The 16,287-nt window shown below is 39.4% G+C and overlaps 1 protein-coding gene across 3 annotated transcripts in view; it reads right to left on the minus strand.

Annotated features, from left to right (window-relative positions):
- The window catches only part of CHM (CHM Rab escort protein), a 232,366-nt gene that overhangs the window by 167,254 nt on the left and 48,825 nt on the right, over window positions 1-16,287 (minus strand). For all 3 annotated transcript variants that reach the window (XM_064278616.1, XM_010592695.3, XM_010592696.3), the window contains exon 3: window positions 140-212. In XM_064278616.1, coding sequence (XP_064134686.1) covers window positions 140-212 — 73 coding nt within the window. The remainder of the gene's footprint in view (window positions 1-139; window positions 213-16,287) is intronic.

The following is a 16,287-nucleotide window of genomic DNA, read 5'->3' on the forward strand; positions in this document are numbered from 1 at the left end:
TTGTCTTATATTTGGGCATACAGAGTAACTAGGTATTTAACTATATGCAACTGTATAATACAGCACTTTCTTCAATACAGAGTTATTATGTGATACAAAATACAACCTAGCAAATTAAAAGATCAGAGAAAAACTTTACCTGGTGTTCCTTTAGCCAGGACAACAGCCCTGAAAAGCTAAAACTGGCCCAGTTTCCTCCATAGTAGCTTCGTCTGCAACAATAAAAAAGAAAAGGGTATAAAACAAAGTCACCAATCCTCATCAACAAACCATCCATGATCAAACTCATTTCTTTTTCTAAACTTGTTGCTTCAGAGTCCAAAAGCACACATAATAGGATGTAGAGGTTGGGGAAAGTAGTAGACTGAAATCAAAAAGGGCCTCTCAGATCCCAAGTCACTTTTTATAAGGAGTCACTTTATATGCGGAGTTTAAAAATCACTTTGGCCTCCACAGAGCTTTCTCCACTGATCATGTGATTGTGAACACCCTGATATGAGCATTGAGTTATAACATGAATGTATCTGACTCTTGGGTTAACGAAAATGACTTAGATGAATCCGTTGATAGGTCTCAGAGAAAACCACTGAAAACAGCTAACTTTTCTATAAGCAGTTAAAAAATCTACCACCACCAGCAGAAAACCCATCCCCCATGAAAAAAAAATATATGTACACATACATAATTGGCTACTCTAGATTTAGTGGAATGTCCTGTGCCATTCTTAGGCTTCAGGACCAAAAATAAATGTAGATTTTGGGACAGAGTTGTTCACATTAAGATTTTTGTGACAACAGGAACAAAATGCTACTGATTACTGGGTGAGCTGTTGTTCATTCCACAGTCCTGAAAAGATCACTCTGTTTTAGAAAACTCAGAGGTTTCCTAACTAGAATCAGATAAACCTTGTAGAATTTGGATATCTGATTAAGCAGGAGATCTTTGGCAGCCAGAACTCTCTCAATCATGTACTGCATAATAGGCATCCAATTTTGCAAAATTATTCGCATTTATTGACTCTGCAAGATGGACCCCAAAGTACACCCAATCCCACCTACAACATCCACTCTGGGATGAGGAGAAATTCTTGCTTTGGTTTTGGTTTTATTTTGCTTCTCTATATCTTCCTCTAATGAAATTTGGACGAGTATAAAAACTCTTTTTAAAATGAAATAAAAAATAAAACCTTTAATATGATATCCATAATTACCCACCCAAAATGCTACTGGACAGCCTCTCAAAACTCTAATATATCTCACATAAATCAACTGTTGATGTAGGCCCGAGGCATAGTAAGATTTTAGGTTCAAGTACTTTACCAATAATCACTGCTTTTCTCTACAGGGAAAATAGTTAAATCAAACACCTGTAAAAGCAGATTTATCAATATAGAACACTATTTTACTTATAACCTGAGTGCTCTTTCAGGGACAGTATATTCATGCACTGTGAGAAGCTACAATGGGTTTTTAAATTTAGATAGAATTTCAGCTATACTAGCAATTCTAGATAGACACCCCTTACTAACATGTTGGACTCAGGCATGGAAAGCTGTGATCTCTAGGATCAGAGAGAACTGTGGAAGGAAAAGATGGGCAACGACAGACATGAAGAAGACAGAGAAAAGAGACGTTAAAACTACGGTTTGTCCATAGCATCTTACACGCTCTTCTCCTTTGACTGAGAATAATACATTTCTGCTACTCCTTCCCATTCTCTAAATATAACACTCTTTGAAACTAGAAAATATCTTGGGTGCTTGAAAGTCTGAAACCACTGTCTCTGTATATATTTATTTTCTGTTGAGACATTTAGATTTATTTTACTCCACCGTCATGTCATAAGTGAGTAGAACTGACAAACGGGTGAAAAGTATCAAGATCTAAGTAAACTTTTATAAGTAGATACACCAATTTATAAGTAATAAATCTGTATCAGAAATCTAACATTGGGGAAAGCAAAGGGTTCTTAGGACACACACAGCAATAAAAAATATTGATAAATTAGATGGGGCAGAGCCAACATCACACTATAGAAAGAAGCATCACGCCATCCCTCCATAGCAAAGACCCAAAAAACTAAGTAAAACATAGACAAGTTAATTCTAGAACCCTAAGCATCATATGAAGAGATAAAGGACTCAACCAAGCACCAAATGGAATAAGGCCCTACCAGCAAACATGGTATGAGTTCACCATCTTGGACTCCTCAGCCACTGCGATCAACGGACAGGGAGGACAGGGAGGCAGCTTCACAGAGCTCCCAGCAGGACACACAGCACCCAGTAGCCAGCGATACATGCTTTCCCACCCCACACCCTTCTCTCCCCTGTTCAGCCTCCACTCCTTCCCAGCAAGCTGGGGTCGCAGCCAAGGAAGCACCAGCCATGCAGCTTGGATTCGCCACGCCCATACCAGCCAGCTCCACTGGTGCCACTTTTTGTTGCTGCTGTTCCTTTTTTTTTTTTTTGGCTTCTTTTTGGTTTCTTCTCTCTCTCTCTCTCTCTCTCACCTTCTTCCCTTCCTTTCTCTTGAACACCTGGCTCCCTGTGCCATCTCTGCTACTTCTTGACAGGCTACAAAGTGCCGCTTGACTGGGGAGCCGCATCCCTGGTTGGCACCGCCACATTGGTCGGATCCCTGGAGGATTTTTCTTCTTTGCTCAATTTCTACTATCTCTACCATCCTTCCCTTCTTTTCTCCTGAACACCTGGCAACATGTGCCATCTCTGCTCCTTCTAGATGGGCTGTGCAGTGCCACACTGCTGGGGAGCCACTTCCCCAGTCTGTGATGACACACTGGTGGGATCCCTGGGGGCATCTCTTTTTTTTTTATTTTTCTTTTTTCTTTGTTTTTCTTCATTTTTTGGTTTCCCATCTCTGTCTACTTTCCTTCTTTTCCTGTCTCCTGAATACCTGGCACTGGGTGCCATCTACGCCCCTTCTAGATGGGCTATGCAGTCTAGTGACTTGGGACCCACTTCCCTGGTCCACACAGCCAAGCCAGTGGAATCCCTTGGGGATTTTTTTTCTTCTTCCCTCAATTCCTTGTCTCCCTCTACCCTCTTTCCTTACCCTTCTCCTGAATAGCTGGTGCCATGTGTCATCTCCACTCCTTCTTGACAGGCTATGCAGTGTCAGTAGGCTGGGGACCCGCTTCCCTTAGGGCATTTTTTTCCTTACCATCTTTCTTTTTTCCCACAGTTTCTTGTCTATCTCTACATTCCTTCCTTATTCTTCTCATGAACACCTGGTGCCGAGTGCCATCTCTGCTCCTTCCTGACGGGCTGTGCAGTGCTGTTAGCTGGGGACACACTTCTGGCAGGCTCCCTTGGGGCATTTTTCTTCTCTTTTTTTTTTCTCTTGGTTTCTTGTCTCTCTCTACCTCCCTTCCTGTCCTTCTTCCAAACCACCTGCATCTTTTTTTCTTGGTTTATTATCTCTCTCCACATTGCTTCCATTCCTTTCTCCCAATCAACTAGCCACATGTGCCTTTCTTCTCCTTTTTTAATCCAGTTTTTTATCTATCTCTCCCTTCCTTCCTTTCCTTTCTACTGCCCATCTAGCAGCATGTGCCATATCTGTCCCTTCTTGACAGGCTGTACCTCACCACACAGCGCTAGAAAGCCACCAGCACACAGCATCCCTGGGTCTGCATCACTCCAACAGCAAGCTCCCTCAGCACTTTTTTGGGCTCCTGTTTCTCCTCTTTCACTTTTATCCCACACACACCTCCATACACCACAACTTCCCCCCTCCCTCCTGCCTATCTGGACCGTGCACTGAACATAACATCCCCGAGCAGCACATGTATGGTCTTCAAGAACCTGCCCTGCACCAAGCACGGGTCCCACCCTGTTGGCCCCAGTACATACCACAAACGACCCATCCCAGGCCTCCGCTTCTACTGGATCTGCCCTGCTGCACTACAGCTCAGCAACTGGCCCTGTCCATTGGACAAGATGGTGAGAAACACTGGCCACCAACAAGAAAAAAACAAAGAGCACACAGCCTGCCTGCTCAGACATAACCAAATAAAACAAAAAAGCAGGATTAAACAAACAAATCTACAATCAACAAATAAAGAAAATCACTACTGAATGTCCTGAAGACAACACAAAATATATATATATATATATGAACAGGATGGTTCCAGAAGCGTTCAAAATAAAACAGCAGATAACCTTCCAGTAGAAAAGAAGGCACTGGAATTGCCTGAGAGGGAAGTCAGATCTTTAACATTCAGAGCTATCCAAGAGTTGAAGCAAAAATCAGACAAAATATGAGTAAAAGTTGAGAAAATCATAGAAAAGACAGACAAAACAATGGAAGAATTCAGGAAAATAATACAGAACAAAATGTCAAAATAAATTCACAGCTAGAAATTATACAAAAACAGCAATTAGAAATCCAAAAAATAAACCACAAGATTTCAGAAATGGACAGTCAGACAAGTTCTAAGGAACAGGTTACAAACAATGGAAGACAGGATCAGCTCAGTTGAAGACAAATACTTGCATACAACTTTGCTTGAGGAAAAATCAGAAAAAAGGGCAAGGAAAAATAAAGAAATCCTGAGAATAATGTGGGATAAAATGAAAAGCAAAAATGAGCGAGGGATCGGGGTTCCAGAAGAGGGAGAAAATGAAAAACACAAAGAGGGTCACTTAAGAATTGCTGATGGAAAACTTCCCTAATATCATGCAAGATGAGAAGCTGACCATCCAAGAAGCTCAAGAAACTCCGTATATGACAGATCCCAAAAGAAAATCACCAAGGTATATCATAATCACACTCGCTAAAACCAAAGACAAATAAAGAATCCTGAAAGCAGCTCGAGAAAAATGAAGTCACATACAGAGGAGAAACAATAAGACTACATTTGTATTACTCGACAGAAACCATGCAGGCAAGAAGGCAATGGTATGACATATATAAAACCTTAAAGGAAAAAAATTGCCAATCAAGAATAATATATCATGTAAAACTCTTGCTCCAATATGATGGTGAAATTAGGATATTTCCAGATAAACAGAAATTAAGGGAATATATAAAAATGAAACCAAACTTAACAAGAAGTGTTAAAGAGAGTCCTTTGGTTTGAGAACAAAAACATCAGAACACGCCCTGAATATAGGATGCAACATTGTATCAGCCAGATACCAACCTAGGAAATGAACTCTCAAGGACTATCCAAAATCAAAAGAATTGCAACAGGGAACCAGGGAGGTTAATCTGTAAATGGCAACAACATCAGAACAATAAAAGAGGGAATAAACAGTGCAGGTATAGAACCTTCTAATGGAGAGGAAAGCAAGGTGATACCAAGTAATAATAGACTGGTTCAACCCTAGGAAGTTACGGGTAAATTTCAAGGTAACCACAAAGAAAGTTAACAAACTTACTCATCAAAAAAAAAAAAACGTAAAGTCTCAGTAAACAAAATCTACAAAAACAAAAGAAATGAAAAAAAATCCACAAACAAAAAGAATACAGCACAGGAGAGTAAGAGGAACAAAGAAAAAGTCAGCACCACAAAAAAAAGCCCTACAAAATGACAGTTATAAACGAACACGTATCAATAATTACACTGAATGTAAATGGACTAAATGCAGTCATAAAGACACAGAAAGCAACAGAATGGGTAGAAAAATAAAACAGATAGAAACAAAGATGTAAATTTATTAAAAATCAAAGGACAAAAAAAAGTATCAAGCAAACAGCTACAAAAAAGAGCGAAAGTGGCAATACTAATCTCAGATAAAATAAATCCACCATAAAAGACAAAGGGCATTATATGAAGATTAAAGGGATGATCCATCATGAAGACATAAACATAATAAATATCTATGTACCCAATAAAAGAGTTCCAAAATACATAAAACAAACTCTAACAGCACTGAAGAGAAATTGACAGTTCCACAATACTAGTAGGAGATGACAACACACCATTCACACTAAAGGACAGAACATCTCGAAAGAAACTCGACAAAGATACAAACGATCTAAAGGGCATCATCAGCCAACTTCACCTCATAGACATATGCAGAACACTCCACCCAACAGTTGCAAAGTACACATTTTTTTCCTATGCACACAGACTGTTCTACAAAACAGACAACATCTTCGGCTACAAAGCAACTCTCAACAAAATCCAAAACACTGAGATAATACAAAGTAATCTCTCTGATCACAATGCCATCAAAGTAGAAATTAACAATAGGAAGAGCAAGGAAAAAAAATCAATTACATGGAAACTGAATAACACCCTGCTTCAAAACCACTGGGTAAGAAAAGAAATCAAAGATGGAATCAAAAAATGACTGGAATCAAACAAGAATGAAAACACATCACACCAAAACCTTTGGGGGAAAAAAAGCCAGCTCTCAGAGATCAATGTATGCCAATACATGCATACATCAAAAAACAGGAAAGGGACAAAATCAAAACATTCACTACACAACTTGAACAAATAAAAAGAGAACAGCAAGAGACCCACAGCCACCAGAAGAAAGGAAATAATAAAGATCAAAGAAGAAATAAATGAAATAAAGAATATAAAAACAATAGAAAGATTCAAAAACCCCAAAAGTTGGTTCTATGAAAGGATCAACAAATGACTGGCCAAACTGACAAAAGAAAAACAGGACAGGATGCAAAATAAATAAATAAGAAATGAAATGTGGGATGTTACAACAGACCCAACTGAAATAAAAAGGATCATAACAGAGCACTATGAAAAACTGTATTTCAACAAATTTGAAAACCTAGAGGAAATGGACAAATTTCTAGAAACACAATACCTACCTAAACTAACAAAATTTTTTTTTTGAAAATCTGAACAGACCCATAACAGGAAAAGAGATTGAAAAGGTAATAAAAAGAACTTCCAACAACAACAAACCTTGCCCTGATGGCTTCACTGGAGAATTCTACCACACATTCAGAAAAGAGTTAACACCATTACTACTAAAGGTATTTCAGAGCATAGGAAAGAGTGGAATACTCCCAAACTCATTCTATGAAGCCAGAATAACCCTAATACCAAAACCAGATAAAGACACCACATAAATTACAAACCAATATCCCTCATGAACACAAACGTAAAAATCCTCAACAAAATTCTAGTTGATAGAATTCAACAACATATCAAAAAAATAATTCATAACCAAGTGGGATTCATATCAGGTATGCAGGGATGGTTCAACTGTTAGAAAAACAATCAATGTAATACATCACAAAAATAAAACAAAAGACAAGAACCACATGATCTTATCAATTGATACAGAAAAGGCACTTGGCCAAGTGAGTAATGAAGTCACTCCTCAGGTCCACACTTCAGCCAAGGATTGGACAGGCCCATAAAACAAAACAAGGCTATAAGGACCACACCAGCCCTGGGGCAAGGACTAAAAGGCAGGAGGGGACAGGAAAGCTGGTAACAGGGAACCTAAGGTTGGAAAGGGAGAGTGTTGACACGTTGTGGGGTTGTTCATCAATGTCATAAAACAATGTGTGTACTAACTGTTTAATGAGAAACTAGTTTATTCTGTAAACCTTCATCTAAAGTAAAACAAGGGAGGCAGAGCCAATATAGCGGAATAGATGGACACTTCCAGCGGGCCCTCTTTACAACAAAGACCCAGTGAAACAAGTATATTTATGACAAACTAGGAGCCCAGAACATCAAAGGCAAACTTAGAAAACAAACTGAGGGGCAGGCAGAAGAGACAGTTCAGAAGCGGAGAGGAGGTACCGGAACTGAATAACAAGGAGCCCTCAGGCACCAATCCCAGAGCGGCGGCGGCAGGGTGGTACTAGTGATAGGGCGCAGTTTCCTCAGGGATAACCAGTTAACCACACAGCCTACTCACATCTCCGGAACCAGAGAAAAACGGCGCTCTCGGCAAAAGCTAAGTACTTGCATATATTTTACCGCGCTCCGCCCCCACTCCTAAGCCGGTTTCAGCGGCTGACTGCCCTGGGCCTCAGGCCCTGTTGAGCGCCTAGACCCATCCTTCTGACCCTGGAGAACGAATAAATTTGCAATTAAGGGAAAAGATAATTTGTCAGCTCCACTAACCAGGGGAGTTCAGGACAGAAGCAACTCCTGTCTGGGCATAAACGGTCCGTGCACTTTTGAGTACCGTTTCCTCTGCATGGACCTGTGCAGGCCTATTTCAGGAGGATATGCCCTTGTTGGCAGACTCCAATCATTTCACCTGTGCGGCAAAGAGGTGGGTGTTTGATGTTTGACATTGCATTGCCTATTAAACAGGGTCCTCACCTACCCATACCAGGGGCCTAAAGACTGGTAGCTCCACTCAGGTCACCTGGCCACCCACGAAAGGAGTCCAAGGATAACTGCTATCTCCCAGTCCTTACAACCAAAAACACGGGGTGCCCATGGTCCGTCTACAGAACCCACCCACCTGTACACTGTAGGAAACAGGGACACACTTTCCTCAGAGAAACGAGGGGGATGATTCTCAGCCCCTGCCTAATTCAGGGTGTGATCACTGCTGCAACCAGACACCGATGCCTACACCAATCACCCCTGCCCCTTGAAGACTGTAGGACAGAGCCTGTACCACGCACTTGATGATCAGCTACCTAGACGCCTGAGCTGAATTCACACAAGAAAAGTGAATGGACTCCTAGACTCATATACCTGATAAAAACTCTAGCCATCTGGGGACAGAACGAGAGATCTCCAAAAGCGAAAATAATCAAGTTAGCTCACTCAAGCAACCCATTTGGGCACATCAAAACAAAACAAAGCAAGAACCTACGACGCAGTAAGCAAACATAAACTAATAAAACAACTTATAGATGGCTCAGAGACGACAGTCTAAAGTCACATAAAGAAACAGACCATGATTGCCTCAACAAGCTCTCAGGGAATCCAGGGATCTTCTAGATGAAAGTGCCTTCCAATAATTACCAGAGGCAGAATACAAAACATTAATAAACAGAACACTTCAAGACATCAGGAAGGAAATGAGGCTATATGCAAAACAAGCCAAGGAACACACAGATAAAGCAATTAAAGAAATTAAAAAGATTATTCAGGAACATAATGAAAAATTTAATAAGCTGGAAAAATCCATAGATACACACCAATCAGAAATTCAGAAGATTAACAATAAGATTACAGAAGTAGACAACTCACCAGAAAGTCAGAGAAGCAGATCTGAGCAAGTGGAAGACAGAATTTCTGAACTTGAAGATAAAGCATTTGGCACTAATATATCTGAAGAAAAATCAGAAACGAGAATTAAAAAAAAAAACGAAGAAACCTTAAGAATCATGTGCCACTCTATCAAGAGAAACAACCTACAAGTGATGGAAATAACAGAACGGGGAAGGATAACAGAAAATACAAAGAGAATTGTGGAAGATTTGTTGGCAGAAAACTTCCCTGATATCATGAAAAATGAGAAGATATCCATCCAAGATGCTCATCGGACTCCACATAAGGTAGATGTTAAAAGAAAGTGACCAAGACGTATTACAATCAAACTTGCCAAAAACCAAAGATAAAGAGAATTTAAAGAGCAGCTAGGGATAAACGAAGTCACCTACAAAGGAAAGCCAATAAGAATAAGCTTGAACTACTCGGCAGAAACCATGCAGGCAAGAAGGCAATGGGATGACTTACTTAAAAAATTGAAGGAAAAAAAATTGCCAACCAAGAACCATATATCCAGCACATCTCTCAAATATGAAGGTGAAATGAGGATATTTCCAGATAACCTGAAGTTTAGGGAATTCGTAAACACCCAACCAAAACTACAAGAAATACAAAAGGGAGTTCTTTCGTTACAATATCAACAATACCAGGTATCAACCCAAGACTAGAACACTGGGCGGAGCAATAAGAAGTCAACCCAGAAAGGGAAATCAAAAAAATAAATCAAGATTAAAAAAAAAGCTGAAAACAGGGCAACAGCGATGTTGTTAAGTAACAGAAGACAACATTAAAACAATAAAGAGGGAATAAGAAATATAATCAGAGATCTTCCATATGGAGAGGAAGATAAGGCGATACAAAGAAATTAAAGTTAGGTTTAAATTTCGAAAAATGGGGTAAATAATAGGGTAATCACAAAGGAGACAAACTATCCTACTCATCAAAATAAAATACATGGGAAAAATACAGACTCAGCAGAAACAAAATAACAACAAATATGAGGAAGGGACAATATGTAATCTGCTCAGCACATAAAATTAAGTGGGAAAAAGAAACTGTCAACAATACACAAAAAAGACATCAAAATGATACCACTGAATTCATACCTATCCATAACTACCCTGAATGTAAATGGACTAAATGCATCAATAAAGAGAAAGAGAGTGGCAGAATGGATTAAAAAACAAGATCCGTCTATATGCTGCCTACAAGAGATACACCTTAGACTTAGAGACACAAACAAACTAAAACTCAAAGGATGGAAAAAATATGTATCAAGCAAACAACATCAAAAAAGGGCAGGAGTGGCAATATTAATTTCTGACAAAATAGACTTTGAAGTTCAATCCACCACAAAGGATAAGGAAGGACACTATATAATGATTAAAGGGACAATATAACAAGAAGATATAACCATATTAAAAATTTATGCAACCAGTTACAGGGCTGGAAGATACATATAAAAAAAAACTATCAGCATTGAAAAGTGAGATAGACAGCTCCACAATAATAGTAGGAGACATCAGCACACCACTTTTGGTGAACGACAGGACATCCAGAAAGACGCTCAATAAAGACACACAAAAGATCTAAGTGCCACAATAAACCAAACTGACTTCACAGACATATACAGAACACTCCACCCAACAGCAAACAAGTACACCTTATTTTCTAGTGTACATGGAACATTCTCTAGAATACACCACATATTAGGTCATAAAGCAAGCCTTAGCAGAATCCAAAACATTGAAATATTACAAAGCATCTACTCTGACCATAAGGCCATAAAAGTGGAAATCAATAACAGAAAAAACAGGGAAAAGAAATCAAACACTTGGAAACTAAACAATACCCTGGTCAAAAAAGACTGGATTATAGAAGACATTAAGGATGGAATAAAGAAATTCATAAAATCCATTGAGAATAACAACACTTCCTATCAGAACCTTTGGGACACAGCGAAAGTAGTACTCAGAGGTCAATTTATATAAATGAATGCACACATCCAAAAAGAAGAAAGGGCCAAAATCAAAGAATTATCCCTACAACTTGAAGAAATAGAAAGAGAACAACAAAAGAAACCCACAGGCACCAGAAGAAAACAAATAATAAAAATTAGAGCAAAACTAAAGAAAACAGAAAAACAATTAAAAGAATTAACAAGACCAAAAGCTGGTTCTTTGAAAAAAATCAACAAACTTGATAAACCATTGGCCAAACTGACAAAAGAAAAAGAGGAGAGGAAGCAAATAACCCCAATAAGAAATGAGATGGGTGATATGACAACAGACCCAACTGAAATTAAAACAATCATATCAGATTACTACGAAAAACTGTACTCTAACAAATCTGAAAACCTAGAAGAAATGGATGAATTCCTAGAAACACACTACCTACACCTCAACTACCACAAACAGTGGTAGAACAACAAAATAGATCCTTAATGAAAGAGGAGATTGAAAAGGCAATCAAAAAACTCCCAACAAAAAAAAGCCCTGGCCCAGAAGCTTCACTGCAGAGTTCTACCAATCTTTCAGAGAAGAGTTAACACCACTAAATTTCAGAGCATACAAAAGGACGGAATACTACCAAACTCATTCTATGAAGCCACCATATCCCTGATACCAAAACCAGGTAAAGACACCACAAAAAAAGAAAATTACAGACCTATATCCCTCAGGAACACAGATACAAAAATCCTCAACAAAATCCCAGCTAATCAAATTCAACAACATATCAAAAAAAATAATGCACCATGACCAAGTGGGATTCATACCAGGTATGCAGGGATGGTTCAATATTAGAAAAACAATTATTGGAATCCATCATATAAATAAAACAAAAGACAAGAACCACATGATTTTATCAATTGATGCAGAAAAGGCATGTGACAAAGTTCAACACCCATTCATAATAAAAACCCTCAGCAAAATAGGAATAGAAGTAAAATTCCTCAACATAATAAAGGGCACTTATAAAAAGCCAATAGCCAACATCATCCAAAATGGAGGGAGTCTGAAAGCATTCCGCTTAAGATTGGAAACCAGACAAGGATGTCCTTTATCACCGCCCTTATTCAACACTGTGCTGGAGGCCCTAGCCAGAGCAATTAGGCTACATGAAGAAATAGAGGGCATCCAGATTGGTAAGGAAGAAGTAAAAGGATCTCTATTTGGAGATAACATGATCTTATACACAGAAAACCCTATAGAATCCTCAAGAAAACTACTGAAGTAGAAGAGTTCAGCAGAGTATCAGGATACAAGATAAACATACAAAAATCAGTTGGATTCCTCTACACCAACAAAAAGAACATCGAGGAGCAAATCATCAAATCAATATCATTTACAGTAGCCCCAGGAAAGATAAAATACTTAGGAATAAATCTTGCCAGAGATGTAAAAGACCTATACAAAGAAAAGTACAGGACACTACTGCAAGAAACCAAAAGAGGCCTACATAAGTGGGAAAACATACCTCGCTCACGGATAGGAAGACTTAACATTGTAAAAATGTCTATTCTGAACAAGGAGGTGGGGCCAAGATGGCTGACGAGGTAGACGCTACCTCGGATCCCTCTTGCAACAAAGACTCGGAAAAACAAGTGAATCGATCACATACACGACAATCTATGAACCCTGACCAACAAACACAGATTTAAAGAGTTGACCTGAGTGACAGAGACTGAGAACGAACAACCATGGGGAAGCAGCGACTGTTTTCGGAGCCTGGAGCCAGCGTCCGAGTCAGGAAACCTTGGCGCTAGGCTTTGGACTGGGCGCCGGGGAGCTGAGCAGGGCATCCTCAGACAGCACAAAAACGGGGAACAGCGCTACTTCCCTGAACTGACCTCGGGGGAAGCCCAGCCAGTGCACGCAGGCAGCACAGCGACGCGGCTGACAGGAGGAGAAGTCACCGGGAGGCAGCGACTGGTTTTGGAGCTGGGAGGGCAGCATCCCTGCCGGGGAACCTTGGCGCTGGGCTTTGGACTGGGAGCAGAGGAACTAACCGCAGCTTCTGAGACAGCGCAAGCACAGGAAGCGGGCCTGATCATCAGGGACAATCTCCACCCAGCCAGCGCACACAGGCGACGCGCCCCTTGGGAATCTCAGATAAAACAGTCATCCCAAGCAAGATAAGTAACTTGTCTATATTCTGGGGTGCTACTCTCTCCTGTTTATCTGAACCCTCCCCTCCCCTTCCCAGGCAGCTTCATTAACATTGGAATTTCCTGAGCCAGAGGGAGAACTGCTCTGCGGTTTTTCTTTTCCTTTTTTTTTGGTCTTTTCCTAACCCATTCTTCCGGCCTGAGAGAAGCAACTACAAAAAACCCAGGGACCAAAAATCCTTCCCTAATTGGACTAAAAACACAGAAAAACACAGCCAAGCATATGTGATCCACAGTCTTGGGCTTTCATCCCTACAGGGAACGAGGTGGCTATTATAATGCAAAGGCTTTTCTGATAGGGATCTGACTGCAATTGTTTTAGTGGATTTACTGGAAAGACAAGTTTCCCAGGTCTGATACCTCTGCATATTCAACGGAGCCCTCACTGACCCACAACAGGGAACTGAGGGCTGAAGCTCCCCCAGACCACCTAGCCTCCTGCCTTAGGGGTCTAAGGAGGGTGACACCTACCAATCTGTAGAGGTACTTGCATTGGGGGCCTAAGGTTTGGTGCACACAACTATCACCACTACTTCTCTAGGTGGACCCAAAATCAGATTCTACTCAAGAATAGTGAATGGACTCAGGCTTATATACCTGGTAACACCCCAAACCAGCTGGTAATAGGACATAAGTGAGTCAAGGGCTACAACAATCAAGACAGCTCAATCTAGTAGCCCATCTATGTATATTGAAAGAAAACAAAACGAGATGAGACTCAGTGAGCAAATATAGAATAAATCACTACAATATCTTAGTGATGGCTTGGAGACAGCAGTCGATATCAAACCACATAAAGAAGCAGACCATGACTGCATCTACGACTCCCCAAACTAAAGAATCAAAATCTTTACCAAATGAAGATACAATCCTGGAATTGCCAGATACAGAATATAAAAAACTAATTTACAGAATGCTTCAAGACATCAGGGATGACCTCAGAAATGAAATAAGGCAATCTACAGAAAAAGCCAAGGAACACACTGATAAAGCAGTTGAAGAACTCAAAAAGATTATTCAAGAACATAGTGGAAAAATTAATAAGTTGCAAGAATCCATAGAGAGCATTCAGAAATCCAAAAGATTAACAACAAAATTACAGAATTAGACAACGCAATAGGAAGTCAGAGGAGCAGACTCGAGCAATTAGAATGCAGACTGGGAAATTTGGAGGACCAGGGAATTAACACCAATATAGCTGAAAAAAAATCAGATAAAATAATTCAAAAAAATGAAGAAACCCTAAGAATCAGGTGGGACTCTATCAAGAAGAATAACTTGCGTGTGATTGGAGTCCCAGAACAGGGAGAGAGAACAGAAAACACAGAGAGAGTAATGGAAGATCTGTTGGTAGAAAACTTCCCTGACATCATGAAAGACGAAGGGATATCTATCCAAGATGCTCATCGAACCCCATTTAAGATTGATCCAAAAAGAAAATCACCAAGACATATTATCATCAAACTTGCCAAAACCAAAGATAAAGAGAAAATTTTAAAAGCAGCCAGGGAGAAAAGAAAGGGCTCCTACAATGGAGAATCAGTAAGTTCAGACTACTCAGCAGAAACCATGCAGGCAAGAAGGCAATGGGATGACATATACAGAGCACTGAAGGAGAAAAACTGCCAGCCAAGGATCATATATCCAGCAAAACTCTCTCTCAAATATGAAGGCGAAATTAAAACATTTACAGATAAACACAAGCTTAGAGAATTTGCAAAAACCAAACCAAAGCTACAAGAAATACTAAAGGAAATTGGTCAGAAAACCAATAATATCAGATACCAGCACAACACAAGGTCACAGAACAGAGCATCCTGGTATCAACTCAAATAGGGAAATCACGAAAATAAATTAAGATTAATTAAAAAAAAAAACGCTCAAAACAGGGAATCATTGGAGTCAATATGTGAAAGATGACAATAATCAAAAAGAGGGACTAAATACAGGTGGCATAGAACTGCCATATGGAGAGGGATACAAGGCGATATAGAACAATACAAGTTAGGTTTTTACTTAGAAAAATAGGGGTAAATATTAAGGTAACCACAAAGAGGTATAACAACTCCAAACTCAAAACAAAAACCAAGAAAAACGTAACGACTCAGCAAACAAAGTCAAATACTATGAAAATGAGGAACACACAATTTACAAAGAAAAACGTCTCAGCACAAAAAACTAAGTGGAAAAATGAAATTGTCAACAACACACGTAAAAAGGCTTCAAAATGACAGCACTAAACACATACTTATCTATAATTATGCTAAATGTAAATGGACTAAACGCACCAGTAAAGAGACAGAGAGTCTCAGACTGAATAAAGAAACACGATCGGTCTATATGCTGCCTACAAGAGAAACACCTTAGACTTAGAGACACAAACAAACTAAAACTCAAAGGATGGAAAAAAATATATCAAGCAAACGATAAGCAAAAAAGAGCAGGAGTGGCAATATTAATTTCTAACAAAACAGACTTTAAAGTTAAATCCACCACAAAGGATAAAGGACACTACATAATGATTAAAGGGACAATTGACCAGGAAGATATAACCATATTAAATATTTATGCACCCAATGACAGGGCTGCAAGATACATAAAACAAACTTTAACAGAACTGAAAAGTGAGATAGACACCTCCACAATTATACTAGGAGACTTCAACACACCACTTTCGGAGGACGGGACATCTAGTGAGAAGCTCAATAGAGACACGGAAGACCTAATTACCACAATCAACCAACTTGACCTCATTGACTTATACAGAACTCTCCACCCAACTGCTGCAAAGTATACTTTTTTTTCTAGCACACATGGAACATTCTCTAGAATAGACCACATATTAGGTCATAAAATAAACCTTTGCAGAATCTAAAACATCGAAATATTACAAAGCATCTTCTCAGACCATAAGGCAATAAAACTAG

Source organism: Loxodonta africana, chromosome X (assembly GCF_030014295.1).
Source record: "Loxodonta africana isolate mLoxAfr1 chromosome X, mLoxAfr1.hap2, whole genome shotgun sequence".
In the NCBI taxonomy this organism is placed as follows: Eukaryota; Metazoa; Chordata; class Mammalia; order Proboscidea; family Elephantidae; genus Loxodonta; species Loxodonta africana.